Here is a 20000-nt window from a genome sequence, read left to right on the forward strand (position 1 = left end):
CCCTAAATATACAAATTTAATTAATAACATCAATTGATAAAGAAATTAATTAAAATACATATAATAAATAAATCCCTTCAAATATGTAAATTTAATTAATACCATCAATAAATAAAGAAAATTAATTAAATAGGTATAACAATAAATTTCCCTAAATATACAAATTTAATTAATAACATCAATTGATAAAGAAATTAATTAAAATACATATAATAAATAAATCCCTTCAAATATGTAAATTTAATTAATACCATCAATAAATAAAGAAAATTAATTAAATAGGTATAACAATAAATTTCCCTAAATATACAAATTTAATTAATAACATCAATTGATAAAGAAATTAATTAAAATACATATAATAAATAAATCCCTTCAAATATGTAAATTTAATTAATACCATCAATAAATAAAGAAAATTAATTAAATAGGTATAACAATAAATTTCCCTAAATATACAAATTTAATTAATAACATCAATTGATAAAGAAATTAATTAAAATACATATAATAAATAAATCCCTTCAAATATGTAAATTTAATTAATACCATCAATAAATAAAGAAAATTAATTAAATAGGTATAACAATAAATTTATATAAATAAGCTAAATAACATAAGCTAATAGGTTCATACCCTAAAAATAGAAAATATATTAATTCTTTTATATAATTAGTAATATGCCTGATTAAAAGGATTATTTTGATGTAATATTTAATGTAAAAATTTTACTATTACTAAATATTTTTTATTTCAAAAACTTAAATTAAATTTTATTTAAATTTAAATATTAATAAATTATTGATATTTAAAATTTTTAATAATTAAATATTTTTTAATATATTTAAGTGTATTTGCACATAAAATTTTGAATTTTAAAGAATTTAAAAAAATTAAATAAATATAAAAATTTTTAAATTATATTAATTTTAAATTTTTTATTTATATATTATATTAATTTAAATTTTTTAATTATAATTTATGAAAAACTCAAATTATTTTTTAAATAATTAATAAATCTAAATTTAATTATAAATTAATTTTAATAATAAATCAATTTTTATATTAACTTTAATTTTATCTTATATACCTATTTTAACTTTATATCTTTCAAATTTTTTTTATTTATGATTAATTATAGAAACTTTAAATTTAATTTTTATTTCTATTATATGTTTTTTAAATTTTAATAAAAAAAGAGTTTTATATTTTTTAATTTCTTCAATTTCAGGATTAATAATAATTTTTTCTTTTTTAATAATTATAATAAATAAAGAAATAAATATTTATTATATAATATTTATATTTTCTATTTGAATAAAAATAGGTATTATACCAATACATTTTTGAACAAATATTATTATAAAAAATATAAATTACTTTCTTATTTTTTATTTTACAACATTTATAAAATTTATCCCAATATTAATTATTTATTATTTTTGTAATTTAAATTTTTTTTTTTTCATAACTCTATACATAACATTATTAATATCACCAATTTTTATAATATCACAAATTTCATTAAAATTAATATTTTCATATTCATCAATATTTCATTCATCATTAATAATTTTCTTAATTAATTTTAATAATGAAATTTGAATACATTATTTTTTTATATATTTATCAATTTCTTATTTACTTTTTATATTTTTGAATCATTTCAATTTTATTAATTCTACAAATTTTAAATCATTTTTATATTTCAATAAATCAAATAAATTTAAATTAACAATTTTAATTCTTTTATATTGTCAATTACCCCCAATAACTTCATTTATTATAAAAATTGACATAATACAAAGTCTAATAAAAACAGGTATATTTAAAATAACTATCTTATTTATTATAATAATATCTGTATTTTCAACATTTAACTACTTAAATTTTTTCAATTTAAACTTTTCTGACACTCAAATAAAATATACTTATATATTTAATTTTAAAAAATTAAAATTTAAATTTATTTATAATAAAATATTTTATTTATTTATTTTTTTCTCACTAATATATTTTTTTTACTAAAATTTTAATTATTTACATAATATATTTAAATTTGCAATTTAATATTTTTATTTAAATTATAAAATTTTATTAATTCATAATATCAGAATTATCTATTCATAAATAAATTTACAATTTATCCCTTAATTTCAGGCATGATATTTTTCAAAAAGATTGTAAGTTAATTAATAAACTTTAATCCTTCAAAGATTAATATATATATATAATTTTATCAATCTTAAAAATTTAAATTTTTATATTTAACATATCAAAATGATTTTATTCAACAAACCATAAATACATTGGAATATTATACTTTATCTTTGCGATATGATCAGGTATACTTGGATCATCAATAAGAATAATTATTCGAATAGAACTAAGTACACCAGGATCATGAATTAATAATGATCAACTTTATAATACTATTGTTACAGCTCATGCATTTTTAATAATTTTTTTTATAGTTATACCATTTATAGTTGGAGGATTTGGGAATTGACTAATCCCTTTAATATTAGGAACACCAGATATAGCATTTCCACGTATAAATAATTTAAGTTTTTGATTATTAATCCCATCAATTTTATTACTAATTATCAGAAGAATTTCTGGATCCGGAATAGGAACAGGTTGAACAGTTTATCCACCATTATCATTAAATACATTTCACTCATCAATATCAGTTGATTACGGAATTATTTCACTTCACATTGCAGGAATATCATCAATTCTAGGAGCAATAAATTTTATTACAACAATTTATTATTCAAAAAATATTTCATTAAATTATAATCAAATTTCATTATTTCCTTGATCAATTATTATTACAGCAATTTTATTACTTTTATCTTTACCTGTATTAGCCGGAGCTATCACAATATTATTAACTGATCGAAACTTAAATACATCATTTTTTGAACCATCAGGAGGAGGAGATCCAATTCTTTACCAACATTTATTTTGATTTTTTGGACACCCTGAAGTTTATATTTTAATTTTACCTGGATTTGGATTAATTTCACAAATTATTATAAATGAAAGAGGAAAAAAAGAAACATTTGGAAATTTAAGAATAATTTATGCTATACTAGGTATTGGATTTTTAGGATTTATCGTATGAGCACATCATATATTTACTGTAGGATTAGATGTTGACACTCGAGCATATTTTACTGCCGCAACTATAGTAATTGCCGTACCAACAGGAATTAAAGTATTCAGATGATTATCAACATTCTATAGAACTAAAATTTTCTTAAACCCATCAATTTTATGATCTTTAGGATTTATCTCATTATTTACAATTGGTGGATTATCAGGAATTATATTATCTAATTCATCAATTGATATTATTCTTCATGACACATACTATGTTATTGGTCACTTTCATTACGTTTTATCAATAGGAGCTGTCTTTGCAATTTTTTCAAGAATTATTCATTGATATCCAAATTTTACTATATTAACATTAAATAAAAAATTATTAAATATTCATTTTTTTATAATATTTATTGGAGTAAATTTAACATTTTTTCCTCAACATTTTTTAGGATTAATAAGAATACCACGACGATACTCTGATTACCCAGATGCATATTATTGTTGAAATTTAATCTCTTCAATTGGATCATTAATTTCATTTAATAGATTAATTTTTTTCATTTTTATTATACTTGAAAGTTTAATTAAACAACGATTAATTCTATTAAAATATATCTTTTCATCATTAGAATGAATTAATTTATCCCCTTCAGAACATTGTTTTAATGAATTACCTATAATTCTTTTAAAAAATTAATTTAATATGGCAGATTTAAGTGCAATGGTCTTAAACACCATAAATAAAATGTAAATTTTTATTAAAAATTGCTCATTGAAATATATATTCATTCCCAGACCCAAATTCACCATTAATAGATAATCTAATTTATTTTTATAATTTTACAATAATTATTTTAATAATAATTACTATATCTATTATTTATATAAATTTTATAATTATAGAAAATAAATTCATTAATTTAAAATTTATTAAAAATCATAACTTAGAAATAATTTGAACTATCATTCCAATAATTATACTATTAATTATTTCTATCCCATCATTAAAAATACTTTACTTTATTGATGAATTATGAAATCCAACTTTTTTTTCAATTAAATCAATTGGACATCAATGATACTGATCTTACGAATACCCAGAATTTAATAATAATTCAATTGATTCATATATAATTAATCTATTAGAATTAAACTCATTTCGGTTACTAGATGTAGATAATCGATTAATCATTCCATTTAATACCCCAATTCGTATATTAACAACATCAATAGATGTTATTCATTCATGAACAGTTCCTTCAATAGGAATTAAAATAGATGCAACTCCAGGACGAATTAATCAAATATCATTAATTTCATTACGACCAGGATTATATTTTGGACAATGTTCAGAAATTTGCGGAGCTTACCATTCATTTATACCAATTACCATTGAAAGAACAAATTTAAAAAACTTTACTAATTGAATTAATAAATTAAACTTATAAATTAAAAAGAATTAGTTAAATTAAATAACATTAAATTGTCAATTTAAAATTATTTTATAAAAATATTTTTTTATCCATTAAGTATCTTAAAAATAAAGAATTAACCTTTTAAGTTAAATATAATAAAAAAATATTCTTAATGATAATTAAAAATTCTTTTATTCCTCAAATAAGACCTATAAAATGAACTTTAATTTTAATTTTTATTATTATTTTATTTACAATCATCACAATATTAATTCATTTCATAATAAATAATTTTATTTACAAAAATAAAATAACTCAAAAAAAAATAAACTTCAAAAAAAAATGATAATAATTATTCAAAAATATTATGATAACAAATATATTCTCAATCTTTGATCCTTCAACATCTAATAATTATTCTCTAAATTGAATCATTATAATTTGACCTATTTTAATTTTTAATTGATCTTATTGATTTATCCCCTCACGATTTAATTTTAAATGAATTATATTAATAAACTTTATTTTAAATGAATTTAAAATTTTAACAAAAAAAATTAACCATTATAATTTAATTATATTTTTAAGATTATTCTATTTAATTATAAATATAAATTTAATTAGTTTAATACCTTACGTATTTACACCAACAAGACATATAAGAATTAATTTAAGTTTATCTTTAAGATTATGAATTAGATTTATAATATTTGGTTGAATTAAAAATACAAAACATATATTAATTCATCTTGTACCTATAAATACACCTTCTATATTAATAAGATTTATAGTAATAATTGAATCAATCAGAAACTTTATTCGACCATGAACCTTAGCAATTCGATTATCCGCAAATATATTAGCTGGTCACTTACTTCTATCTTTATTAGGTTCTTCAATAACAAATTTATCAATTAAATTCATTCCAATAATAATTATTATTCAAAATTTATTAATAATTTTAGAAATTTCTGTAGCATTCATTCAATCATATGTATTTACAATTTTATCATTACTTTATTTTAATGAAACAAACTAGTTAAATTTATGAAAATTAATACAATTATAAATTCAAAAAATAATCCATTTCATATAACAACAAATAGACCTTGACCATTAATTTTATCATTTAATCTAATAAATTTATTATTTAATAATATCATTAGATTTAACTTAAATTTTTCTCTTCTTAATTTATTAAATTTATTTACATTAATATTAACATCATACCAATGATGACGAGATCTAATTCGAGAAAGAACATTTCAAGGATTTCATACCCTAAATATTATAAATATAATTAAATTTAGAATAATTCTATTTATTATTTCTGAATTATTTTTCTTTATTTCATTTTTTTGAACTTTTTTACATTCATCAATTTCACCTTCAATAGAAATTGGAAATTTATGACCCCCAAAAATAATTAATATATTTAATCCATATGACATCCCATTACTAAACTCAATTATTTTAATTTATTCAGGAATAACAATCACATGAAGACATAATTTAATTAAAAATAACTATAAAAAATCATTAAAATTATTAAATATAACAATCTATTTAGGAATATATTTTTCAATACTTCAATATATTGAATATCTAGAATCTAATTTTACATTTAATGACAGAATTTTTGGGTCAATCTTTTTCATAGCTACAGGATTTCATGGAATTCATGTAATTATTGGAACTATATTTTTAATTATTTGCTCTTTACGATTAAAAAAAAATCATTTTTCAATAATTCATCATTTAAATTTTGATTTAGCATCATGATATTGACATTTTGTTGATATAATTTGATTAATTTTATACATTTTAATTTATTGATGAATATATTAAATTATATAAATAGTATAACAAAACTACATTTAATTTCCAATTAAAAAATTTAAATAAAACTTAATTTATATAATACTTTCAATATTAATTATTGTAATATTTTTAATTTTAATTCCATTATTAATTTTATCTATTAATAAATTTTTATCATTAAAAAATAATAAAGACCGAGAAAAAATAAAACCATTTGAATGCGGATTTGATCAATTAACACCCCCACAATTACCATTTTCTATTCAATTTTTTTTAATTACTTTAATATTTTTAATTTTTGATATAGAAATTATTTTAATTCTACCTATTATTAATTCATTAAATAGCTTACAAAAATTAAGAATATTTATTTTTTTAATATTTATTTTAATCCTCTTTATAAGTTTGTGATACGAATGGACATATAATTATTTAACATGAATTTAAATTATACAACTATATATAAAGTAAAATAATACAAATTAATTTCGACTTAATTATTGGATAAATTTATTCCTATATATATAAATAAAAAATTAGGATATTAGTTAATAAATTTAAATATAACATTAAAATTGCAATTTAAAATAATTTTTAAATATATCTTAATTAATTGAAACCAAAATAGAGGTAAATTAATGTTAATAATTTAAATGAATACAAAATATTCCAATTAATGAAATAAAATTCATGAACTTCTAATTCATTCTTAAATGAAAATAAAATCATTTATATTTCTAAATTTATATAGTTTATTAAAAACATTATATTTTCAGTATAAAAAAAATTTTACCTAAAAATTTATAAATATTTAAAAATTTTACAATTACAATTATATTTTCAATATAATACTCTTAATTAAGCTATTTAAATACAATAAAATTTATATAAATAAAAAAAACATAAAAATAATAAAATAATAAAATAATATATTTACAACACCAACATTTTTTTTATAAATTTTTATTAAAACATTATTTTTAATTATAAAATTTATCAAAAACTTTAAATTTATCACAAAAACTTTATCTACAGATTTATCAAATATAATTTCAAAATTAAATATCTTATTAATAAATCAAACATAAAAAATTTTTAATAAATATTCTGAATAAAATATACTTAAAATAAAATTTGATATTTTAACAAAAACTCTCTTTTTTAAAAAAATTAAACTTTTAAATTCAAAATAAAACATTAAAGATAAAAAATATATTAATAATAATACATATTTATCATTTAATGTTATTTTAAAATTTTCATAAATAAATATATTATAAAAATATTTACCATAAAAAATACTAAAACCTCCTATTAAAATAAATGAATAATTTATATATTTAGATCTTCTTTCATTTACATATAAATATCTAAAATAATTAATATAATAAATTAATACTCAATTTAATAAACGAATACTATAACTTACTGTTAATACAATTGAAATATACAAAATTATTATAATTAAAATAATTAAATTAAAATTATAAAATATTTCTATAATTAAATCTTTAGAAAAAAAACCAGTAATAAAAGGAAATCCACATAAATTTAAAATTGATAAAATAAATATAAATCTCTTTAAAGGATTAATATAAAAATTACCTCTAAAAAAACGTAAATCTTGAATACCCAAATTCATATGAATAAAACTTCCAACACTTAAAAATATTGTAGATTTAAATAAAGCATGACAAATTAAATGAAAAAATCCTAAATCAACATTTCCTAATAATAAAATACTTATTATAAAACTTAACTGACTTAAAGTTGATAAAGCAATAACTTTCTTAAAATTTATTTCAAAATTTGCTATTAAACCAGATATAAATATTGTAAAACTAAAAATTAATAATATTAAAATATTCATAAAATTTAAATCTATAAATATTTTATTATACCGAATCAATAAATAAACACCTGCAGTTACTAAAGTTGATGAATGAACCAATGAAGAAACAGGTGTTGGTGCAGTTATAGCTGCAGGTAATCAAAAAGAAAATGGAAACTGTGCACTTTTAGTTAATATCATAATTAACATAAATAATGAAATTAATTTAAAATCTTGATAAAAAAAAATATTTCAAGAACCAAAAAATGACAATATACAAATAATTAAAATTAAAGCTACATCTCCTAACCGATTACAACAAACAGTTAATATACCAGAATTATAAGAATTTTTATTTTGATAATAAATTACTAAACAATAAGAAATTAATCCTAACCCATCTCACCCTAAAATAATACCAATTATTCTTGGTCTCAAAATTATAAAACATATAGAAATCATAAAAATAAAAACTAATAATTTAAAACGTTCAATATACAAATCATTTTCTATATATTCAATACTATATAATATAACAATCCCAGTAATTAAAATAACTGTACTTAAATATATTATAGATATAAAATCAATATAAATAACAAATCTAAATTTTATAGAATTTATTTCAATAATTACTCATTCTATAAAATAAATAATTTTAAATAAATATAAATAAAATCCAAAAAAAAAAAAAAAAAAAGAAGAAAAAAATATAAATAAAAAATAAACTATAAATTTTATAATAATAATTTAAAGTAATCAATTACATCTTTGAAATCACAATTCAATATTTTTTTTTAAACTACTTAAATTTAATTAATCAAATTATAAAAATATTGATAAATTAAAAATAAATAAATTTAAAGGAATTCAATGAGATAAAACAATTAAATAATCTATTAACCTATATTTATTAATTTTACAAAAATTAAATTCACCATGTTGAGTATATCTAAATAAATTTAGTGAATAAAAAAATCTAAAAAATATTAAAATTATTAAAATAAATAAATTTAAAAAATTTCAATTAACTAAACTTATAATTAAAAAAATTTCACTAATTAAATTTAATGATAATGGAGCAGATAAATTTGAAGTACATAATAAAAATCATATTAAAGATATTCTAGGGTATAAATTTATTAATCCTTTATTTATTAATATCAATCGTCTATTTCTTAATAAATAACATAAATTTACTAAAAAAAATAACCCTGATGAACATAAACCATGAGAAATTATTATTATATAACTACCTTTAACCCCACTATTTATTAATGTTATTATCCCTCTTAATGTTAATCCTATATGAACAACTGAAGAATAAGCCACTAAAATTTTTATATCAATTTGACGTATACATAAAATACTAATTAATATTGATCCAAAAATTCTAAAATATATAATAATTTCATTAAATTCAATAAAATTTTTTATAAATATTAATATAAAACGAATTAAACCATAAATTCCTAATTTTAATAAAATTCCTGCTAAAATTATTGATCCAATAACAGGAGCCTCAACATGAGCTTTCAATAATCAAGAATGGAATATAAATATAGGAATCTTAACAAAAAATGTAAACATAAAAAATAAAAATATAAACATATTTAAATATTTAATTTTTAATATTTCAAAGTAATACATCATTAAAATATTATAAAAATAATATAAATCTAAAATAAAAATTAAAAAAGGTAAAGAAAAAAATATTGTATAAAATAATAAATAAAATGAAGCTAACTCTCGTATTTCACCTATCCCTCATTTTATAATAATAAAAAATATAAGAACTAACCTAATTTCAAATATAAAATAAAATATTAATAAATTTATTGAAGTAAAAACAAAAATTAAAGAAATTAATAATGTCAATATTAATATTTTAAAATAAAAAAAATCATTATTTTTAACATCAAAAAAAATAAAAATTAACCCAAAAATTAAAAATGTTAATGATAATAATATATAAGAATATAAATTTATTCCTAATATTTCATTAATTATCCCATTTTCTACAAATTGATTAAAACAAAGAAATGGAATTATACAAAATAATAATATTAATATTCCTAATAAATACTTACTATTAAAAAAAATTAATAAGATTATTATAAAAATTACATAAATTATCATATTAAATTTAATACTTTAACACTTTGATTCCCAAATAAAAAAATTATTCTAATTATTAAACCTAGCCCAATTAAACTCTCACAAACACCTATAATTAAAACAACTAAAAATAATCAATCATTTAAATCTAAATCTGACAATATTAAAGTTAAATGTAAAATTAAAATTAATAAAAACTCTAAACAAATTAAAATTAATAAAAATCTCTTAAATCTTAATATTATTAATAAAATTATAACAAATAATAATAATATATAATTAAATTCCCTAAAAACTTCTAAAAAAATTAATTTATAAAATAAATTTATTCAATAAATTTCAAAAAAATTATTTAAAAATAATATCTTTAATCTCCAAAATTAAAATTTTCTTTAAAACTATTTTTTGATAAATTCGATAAGCTATATAATTTAAATATAAAAATATTAATTTTGTAAATTAAAATCAGAAATTTATTTCTTATAGCTAATTGAACTATTTGTAAAAATTATCATTTTAAAAATCATTATATTACTATGAATAAAATTATATAATATCTCAAAAAATAATTTACCTCCTATAAATTTTATAATAACATTAATTTATTATACAATAACTTTAATAATAATTAACTACATTTTTATACCAAAAAAATCTTTATATTTAATAATAATTTTTATTACAATTATTAGAAGTATACTAATTATATTTATATACTTTGTCAGAATAATAAATAATTCATTTATTTCTAAAAAAAATAAAATAGATAAATATTTTCTTTTCATAAATTTTATATTTTTATTTTTATTTTCTTTAACTTTACTTTTATGCAAAAATAAAAAAATAATTATTAATTCAACTAATGAAAATGTTAATATTTACAAAATTTATGAATATCCATATACTTTAATTATTTTTTATTTAATAAGATTATTACTATTAATTTTAATTTTAACAATAAAAATTTCTATAACTAGTAAAACAAATCAATCATTACGAAAAATAAAAAATTAATCTATGAAGAATAAAATTTTTTATAAATTTATAAATATTAATCCATTAATAAAAATACTTAATTTATCACTAATTAACCTACCAACTCCAATAAGTATTAACTACTTATGAAATTTAGGATCAATTTTAGGATTATTCTTAATAATTCAAATTATTTCTGGATTATTTTTATCTTTTCATTATTGTCCAAATATAAATCTAGCCTTTAATAGAACTATTCATATTATAAAAAATATTAATCTTGGGTGATTTATACGATTAACTCATATAAATGGAGCCTCATTCTTTTTTATATCAATATTTTTACATATCGCCCGAGGAATCTACTATTTTTCATTCACACTTACAAAAGTATGATTAATTGGAATTATTATTTTATTACTATCAATAGCAACAGCATTTTTAGGATATGTGTTACCTTGAGGACAAATATCTTTTTGGGGAGCAACTGTAATTACTAATTTATTATCAGCTATCCCATACTTAGGACAAATATTAGTTCAATGAATTTGAGGTGGATTTTCAATTAATAACGCTACTTTAAATCGATTCTATTCTTTTCATTTTATTTTACCAATAATTATTTTATTATTAGTAATTCTACATTTATTTTTTTTACATTTAAGATTCTCTCATAACTCTATAGGGTTAACAAGAAAACTTTATATATTATCTTTCAACCCTTATTTTATTATTAAAGATTTATTTGGTTACATAATTATTTTAACAATTTTTTTCTTAATCACAATAAAATTTCCTTACATACTAAGTGACCCTGATAATTTTATTCTTGCAAACCCAATAATTACTCCTGAACATATTAAACCTGAATGATACTTCTTATTTGCATATGCTATTCTTCGATCCATTCCAAATAAATTAGGAGGTGTAATTTTTTTAATATTATCAATTTTAATTTTAATTATATTAACAATATCAAATAAAAATAATATAAATTCATGCAAATATTATTATTTAAATAAAATAAATTTTTGGTTATTCATTATATCATTTATTATACTAACATGACTAGGTAGACAATTAATTGAATATCCATATATTCAATTAACACAATTATTTTCAATTATTTATTTTTCTTATTTTTTTACCTCCCCAATTTTAAATTATTTTTGAGATAAACTTATTTATCATAACTAAGTTAATGAGCTTGAAATAAGCATATATTTTGAAAATATAATATAGATTTTAAATAAATCTATTAACTTTAAAAAATAATTATTAATAAAAATTCTTTAAATATAAAATTTAACAAAATATAATATAAAGAAATTAATAAAAACTTTTTTCAACATAAATCTATTAATTGATCATACCGAATTCGCGGACAAATTGAACGTATTAAAATAATGAAAAAAAAATGAATATCAACAAATAACGCAAAATTTCATCTTACAAAATCTACACCAAAAAAAATCAATACTATAATTACTCTAACAAAAACAATTCTTAAATATTCAGATATAAAAATTAATGTAAATGTACCTCTAAAATATTCAATATTAAATCCTGAAACTAATTCAGATTCACCTTCAATTAAGTCAAAAGGTGAACGATTTAATTCAACTAATATACTAATTAAAAACATTAAATAAATAGGAAATATATATATAAATATATATATATATAATTGATACTTTAAAAAATTATAAAATGAAAAATCTTCAATTAATAAAATTAAAGAAAATAAAATTAAAAATAAACTAACTTCATAAGAAACTGATTGAGCAATAGATCGAATAGAACCTAACATTGAATAATTTGAATTAGAAATTCAACCTCTAAATATTACAGGATAAACATTTAACCCAATAATTATTAACATAAATAAAATACCATAATCAAAAAAAATCATATAACAACTTATTGGGTAAATAAATCAAATTAATATAGAAAATAAAAATATTAAAATAGGTATAAATATATAAATCAAAAACTTTCTTTTTATAACTAAAAATAATTCTTTACTTAATAATTTAATTGCATCTCTAAAAGGTTGTAAAAATCCTAAAAATCCAACTTTATTTGGCCCAACCCGAAATTGAACTAAACTTAATAATTTACGTTCAAATAATGTCAAAAAAGCTATTCTAATTAAATTAAAAATTAATAAAATTATAAATATAAAAAAATCTAAAATAATTATTCTAAATTCAAATAAAATTATTATCTATTATAATACTTATTCTTATAATATTCATAAATTCTAAATTTATAACACTTTTCTGCCAAGATAATTATTAATAAATTTAAATTAACCAAAAAATAACATTTATTTAAACTTAGTCCTTTCGTACAAAAATTTAAAATTAATTTAAAGATAGAAACTGATCTGGCTTACGCCGATCTGAACTCAAATCATGTAAAATTTAAAAAGTCGAACAGACTTAATATTTAAATGTCTTCATTTAAATTTAATTTTAATTCAACATCGAGGTCATAAACATTTTTATAAATACGATCTTCCCAAAAATATTATGCTGTTATCCCTAAGGTAATTTTTTTCTAATAATTTTAAAAAAATCTCAAAAATTTTACAATAATTATTGATTAAAATATTTTAAAGTTTATTAAATTTAAACATCCTCCCAATTAAATAATAAATTAATTAAATTAAAATTAAACTTTAAATAATATTTAATAAATTAAATTATAAAATTCTATAGGGTCTTCTCGTCCCTTAAAAAAAATTAAGCATTTTTACTTAAAATTTAAATTCATAATTTATACTTGAAACAGTTTATATTTCATTAACTCATTTATACAAGACCTTAATTAAAAGCCAAATTATTATGCTACCTTTGCACAGTTATAAATACTGCAACTATTTAAAATTAAATTCATTGAGTAGAGCTTACCTTAAAATAATAATCAAAAAGAAATGTTTTTGTTAAACATTTGAATATAAATTTTGCCGAATTCTTTAAATATATATATATATATATTATATATTATAATATATTTTATTCATAAATAAATTCAATTACTAATTTAATCATTATAAATAATTTCAATTAATTCTAAAATATTATTTTATAAAAAATATATTAATAAAATTAAATTAATAATAGATAAAAATAAATTATAAAATTTTCTATATCAATAACAAATTTCATGTTTATAAATTTATAAAAATCTAAATTTTATAATTATAAATAAATTTATAGATTATCCCATAAATTTTTTATATTTAATAAATTTTTAATTATATATATATATATATTAATATAATAAAAATAATAAAAATTAACTTAAATATATGAATTAAATTCAATTCTAAAATAACTAGATATCTAAAATTTGAATAAAATTTCATTTCTAAATAAATATTAATAAACATTTTACTACATATAAAATTATATTTATTTAGATCATTTTATTTTCGAGATTTATAAATCTATATATATAAATTAAATAACCCTGATACAAAAGGTACAAAAATAAATTTTATTTTTATAAAATTAAAATATTTCTTTCACAATACTATTTAATAAAAAATAAATTTATTCAAAAATTTTACTAAAACAATATAAAATTAAATTATTTTCTTTAAAAAATAAATATAACAAATTTAATATATATATATATATATATAATATTTAATAAAATTTTAAATTATAAAAATTAATCTTTTTATTGTAAATAAAAAATTTTTATTAAACTAAAATTTTAAAAAAGTACATTTTCCAATACACTAACTTTGTTACGACTTATTTCAATACTATTGAAATTGACGGGCGATTTGTACATTAAATAAAAAATATTTCAAATAATAAAATTTTATTTAATTTACTTTTAAATCCAATTTTATTAAAATATTAAAATTTTAAATTCAAAAATTTAATTTAATGTAATTCATATAAACCTAAAAAAAAATACATTTTGATCTGAATTCTTATATTATTAAAAATATTTTTTAATTATAAAATTTAAATCTATAATCTTAATAAACGACAATACATAACCAATTTTTTAGTATATCTTAACGTGGACTATCAAATTAATCTACAAATTCCTCTAATTTAAAGATATTTAACCGCCAAATTTTTTAATTTTAATGATCAACATTTAATTGTTAAATTACAACTTTCATATCTATAGTAGGGTATCTAATCCTAGTTTAATTTAAATATTTAATAAAAATAATATTAATAAAAATTAAATTAATTAAATTTATATATATTTCACTAATAAAACTTAATAAAAATTAATTTCATAAACAAATTATTTTAAATTTAATTAAATTAATTTATAAATAAAGTTTAACCGCAGATGCTGGCACTTATTCATCCTTTATTTAAATTAAATTCCTAATTATAACATTAATTAATAAAAAAAAATTAATTTCTAAATAAAATTATTAAAATTATTAAAATTCTAATAAATAAAAATTTTATATAATAAATTAAATTAAATAATTAATTATAATTCAAAAATCAAAAACTTTATTCTTCAATTAAAATTCATTTTAAAAAAAAAATATTTGCAATAAATCCTTTAAATTTAATTCAATCTCCCTAAATAAAATTAAATCTATTAAATTTACTACCAATAAAATTTTTTCACTGAAAATTAAAACTACCGACTAAAATTCTTTCACTTTTTATAAACGTTATTGGGTAAAATTTTTTCTTTACTTATTGATGCTATCAATTAAAATTTTTTATTTGAAAGAACTCAATCTATTAAACTTTATTCTTCAATTAAAATTCATTTTAAAAAAAAAAATATTTGCAATAAATCCTTTAAATTTAATTCAATCTCCCTAAATAAAATTAAATCTATTAAATTTACTACCAATAAAATTTTTTCACTGAAAATTAAAACTACCGACTAAAATTCTTTCACTTTTTATAAACGTTATTGGGTAAAATTTTTTCTTTACTTATTGATGCTATTAATTAAAATTTTTTATTTGAAAGAACTCAATCTATTAAACTTTATTCTTCAATTAAAATTCATTTTAAAAAAAAAATATTTGCAATAAATCCTTTAAATTTAATTCAATCTCCCTAAATAAAATTAAATCTATTAAATTTACTACCAATAAAATTTTTTCACTGAAAATTAAAACTACCGACTAAAATTCTTTCACTTTTTATAAACGTTATTGGGTAAAATTTTTTCTTTACTTATTGATGCTATCAATTAAAATTTTTTATTTGAAAGAACTCAATCTATTAAACTTTATTCTTCAATTAAAATTCATTTTAAAAAAAAAAATATTTGCAATAAATCCTTTAAATTTAATTCAATCTCCCTAAATAAAATTAAATCTATTAAATTTACTACCAATAAAATTTTTTCACTGAAAATTAAAACTACCGACTAAAATTCTTTCACTTTTTATAAACGTTATTGGGTAAAATTTTTTCTTTACTTATTGATGCTATTAATTAAAATTTTTTATTTGAAAGAACTCAATCTATTAAACTTTATTCTTCAATTAAAATTCATTTTAAAAAAAAAATATTTGCAATAAATCCTTTAAATTTAATTCAATCTCCCTAAATAAAATTAAATCTATTAAATTTACTACCAATAAAATTTTTTCACTGAAAATTAAAACTACCGACTAAAATTCTTTCACTTTTTATAAACGTTATTGGGTAAAATTTTTTCTTTACTTATTGATGCTATCAATTAAAATTTTTTATTTGAAAGAACTCAATCTATTAAACTTTATTCTTCAATTAAAATTCATTTTAAAAAAAAAATATTTGCAATAAATCCTTTAAATTTAATTCAATCTCCCTAAATAAAATTAAATCTATTAAATTTACTACCAATAAAATTTTTTCACTGAAAATTAAAACTACCGACTAAAATTCTTTCACTTTTTATAAACGTTATTGGGTAAAATTTTTTCTTTACTTATTGATGCTATTAATTAAAATTTTTTATTTGAAAGAACTCAATCTATTAAACTTTATTCTTCAATTAAAATTCATTTTAAAAAAAAAATATTTGCAATAAATCCTTTAAATTTAATTCAATCTCCCTAAATAAAATTAAATCTATTAAATTTACTACCAATAAAATTTTTTCACTGAAAATTAAAACTACCGACTAAAATTCTTTCACTTTTTATAAACGTTATTGGGTAAAATTTTTTCTTTACTTATTGATGCTATTAATTAAAATTTTTTATTTGAAAGAACTCAATCTATTAAACTTTATTCTTCAATTAAAATTCATTTTAAAAAAAAAATATTTGCAATAAATCCTTTAAATTTAATTCAATCTCCCTAAATAAAATTAAATCTATTAAATTTACTACCAATAAAATTTTTTCACTGAAAATTAAAACTACCGACTAAAATTCTTTCACTTTTTATAAACGTTATTGGGTAAAATTTTTTCTTTACTTATTGATGCTATTAATTAAAATTTTTTATTTGAAAGAACTCAATCTATTAAACTTTATTCTTCAATTAAAATTCATTTTAAAAAAAAAATATTTGCAATAAATCCTTTAAATTTAATTCAATCTCCCTAAATAAAATTAAATCTATTAAATTTACTACCAATAAAATTTTTTCACTGAAAATTAAAACTACCGACTAAAATTCTTTCACTTTTTATAAACGTTATTGGGTAAAATTTTTTCTTTACTTATTGATGCTATCAATTAAAATTTTTTATTTGAAAGAACTCAATCTATTAAACTTTATTCTTCAATTAAAATTCATTTTAAAAAAAAAATATTTGCAATAAATCCTTTAAATTTAATTCAATCTCCCTAAATAAAATTAAATCTATTAAATTTACTACCAATAAAATTTTTTCACTGAAAATTAAAACTACCGACTAAAATTCTTTCACTTTTTATAAACGTTATTGGGTAAAATTTTTTCTTTACTTATTGATGCTATTAATTAAAATTTTTTATTTGAAAGAACTCAATCTATTAAACTTTATTCTTCAATTAAAATTCATTTTAAAAAAAAAATATTTGCAATAAATCCTTTAAATTTAATTCAATCTCCCTAAATAAAATTAAATCTATTAAATTTACTACCAATAAAATTTTTTCACTGAAAATTAAAACTACCGACTAAAATTCTTTCACTTTTTATAAACGTTATTGGGTAAAATTTTTTCTTTACTTATTGATGCTATTAATTAAAATTTTTTATTTGAAAGAACTCAATCTATTAAACTTTATTCTTCAATTAAAATTCATTTTAAAAAAAAAATATTTGCAATAAATCCTTTAAATTTAATTCAATCTCCCTAAATAAAATTAAATCTATTAAATTTACTACCAATAAAATTTTTTCACTGAAAATTAAAACTACCGACTAAAATTCTTTCACTTTTTATAAACGTTATTGGGTAAAATTTTTTCTTTACTTATTGATGCTATTAATTAAAATTTTTTATTTGAAAGAACTCAATCTATTAAACTTTATTCTTCAATTAAAATTCATTTTAAAAAAAAAATATTTGCAATAAATCCTTTAAATTTAATTCAATCTCCCTAAATAAAATTAAATCTATTAAATTTACTACCAATAAAATTTTTTCACTGAAAATTAAAACTACCGACTAAAATTCTTTCACTTTTTATAAACGTTATTGGGTAAAATTTTTTCTTTACTTATTGATGCTATCAATTAAAATTTTTTATTTGAAAGAACTCAATCTATTAAACTTTATTCTTCAATTAAAATTCATTTTAAAAAAAAAAATATTTGCAATAAATCCTTTAAATTTAATTCAATCTCCCTAAATAAAATTAAATCTATTAAATTTACTACCAATAAAATTTTTTCACTGAAAATTAAAACTACCGACTAAAATTCTTTCACTTTTTATAAACGTTATTGGGTAAAATTTTTTCTTTACTTATTGATGCTATCAATTAAAATTTTTTATTTGAAAGAACTCAATCTATTAAACTTTATTCTTCAATTAAAATTCATTTTAAAAAAAAAATATTTGCAATAAATCCTTTAAATTTAATTCAATCTCCCTAAATAAAATTAAATCTATTAAATTTACTACCAATAAAATTTTTTCACTGAAAATTAAAACTACCGACTAAAATTCTTTCACTTTTTATAAACGTTATTGGGTAAAATTTTTTCTTTACTTATTGATGCTATTAATTAAAATTTTTTATTTGAAAGAACTCAATCTATTAAACTTTATTCTTCAATTAAAATTCATTTTAAAAAAAAAATATTTGCAATAAATCCTTTAAATTTAATTCAATCTCCCTAAATAAAATTAAATCTATTAAATTTACTACCAATAAAATTTTTTCACTGAAAATTAAAACTACCGACTAAAATTCTTTCACTTTTTATAAACGTTATTGGGTAAAATTTTTTCTTTACTTATTGATGCTATTAATTAAAATTTTTTATTTGAAAGAACTCAATCTATTAAACTTTATTCTTCAATTAAAATTCATTTTAAAAAAAAAATATTTGCAATAAATCCTTTAAATTTAATTCAATCTCCCTAAATAAAATTAAATCTATTAAATTTACTACCAATAAAATTTTTTCACTGAAAATTAAAACTACCGACTAAAATTCTTTCACTTTTTATAAACGTTATTGGGTAAAATTTTTTCTTTACTTATTGATGCTATTAATTAAAATTTTTTATTTGAAAGAACTCAATCTATTAAACTTTATTCTTCAATTAAAATTCATTTT

The 20000-nt window shown here is 16.4% G+C and overlaps 1 protein-coding gene and 3 pseudogenes across 1 annotated transcript; 3 read left to right on the top strand and 1 right to left on the bottom strand.

Annotated features, from left to right (window-relative positions):
• The first annotated feature begins 2284 nt into the window (after positions 1 to 2284).
• LOC143175525 (cytochrome c oxidase subunit 1 pseudogene) lies at positions 2285 to 3808 on the top strand (annotated as a pseudogene).
• A 1837-nt stretch (positions 3809 to 5645) lies between these two features.
• On the top strand, positions 5646 to 12468 carry LOC143175534 (cytochrome c oxidase subunit 3-like; annotated as a pseudogene).
• Positions 10791 to 13183, bottom strand: LOC143175527 (NADH-ubiquinone oxidoreductase chain 1-like). The gene is given in 1 exon segment (XM_076374090.1): positions 10791 to 13183. A coding segment is annotated over 1 exon segment (648 nt). The 3' UTR covers positions 10791 to 12535.
• LOC143175526 (cytochrome b pseudogene) lies at positions 11314 to 12468 on the top strand (annotated as a pseudogene).
• Positions 13184 to 20000: the final 6817 nt, after the last annotated feature.

Source organism: Nomia melanderi, unplaced genomic scaffold (genome assembly GCF_051020985.1).
Source record: "Nomia melanderi isolate GNS246 unplaced genomic scaffold, iyNomMela1 scaffold0105, whole genome shotgun sequence".
Taxonomy (NCBI): Eukaryota; Metazoa; Arthropoda; class Insecta; order Hymenoptera; family Halictidae; genus Nomia; species Nomia melanderi.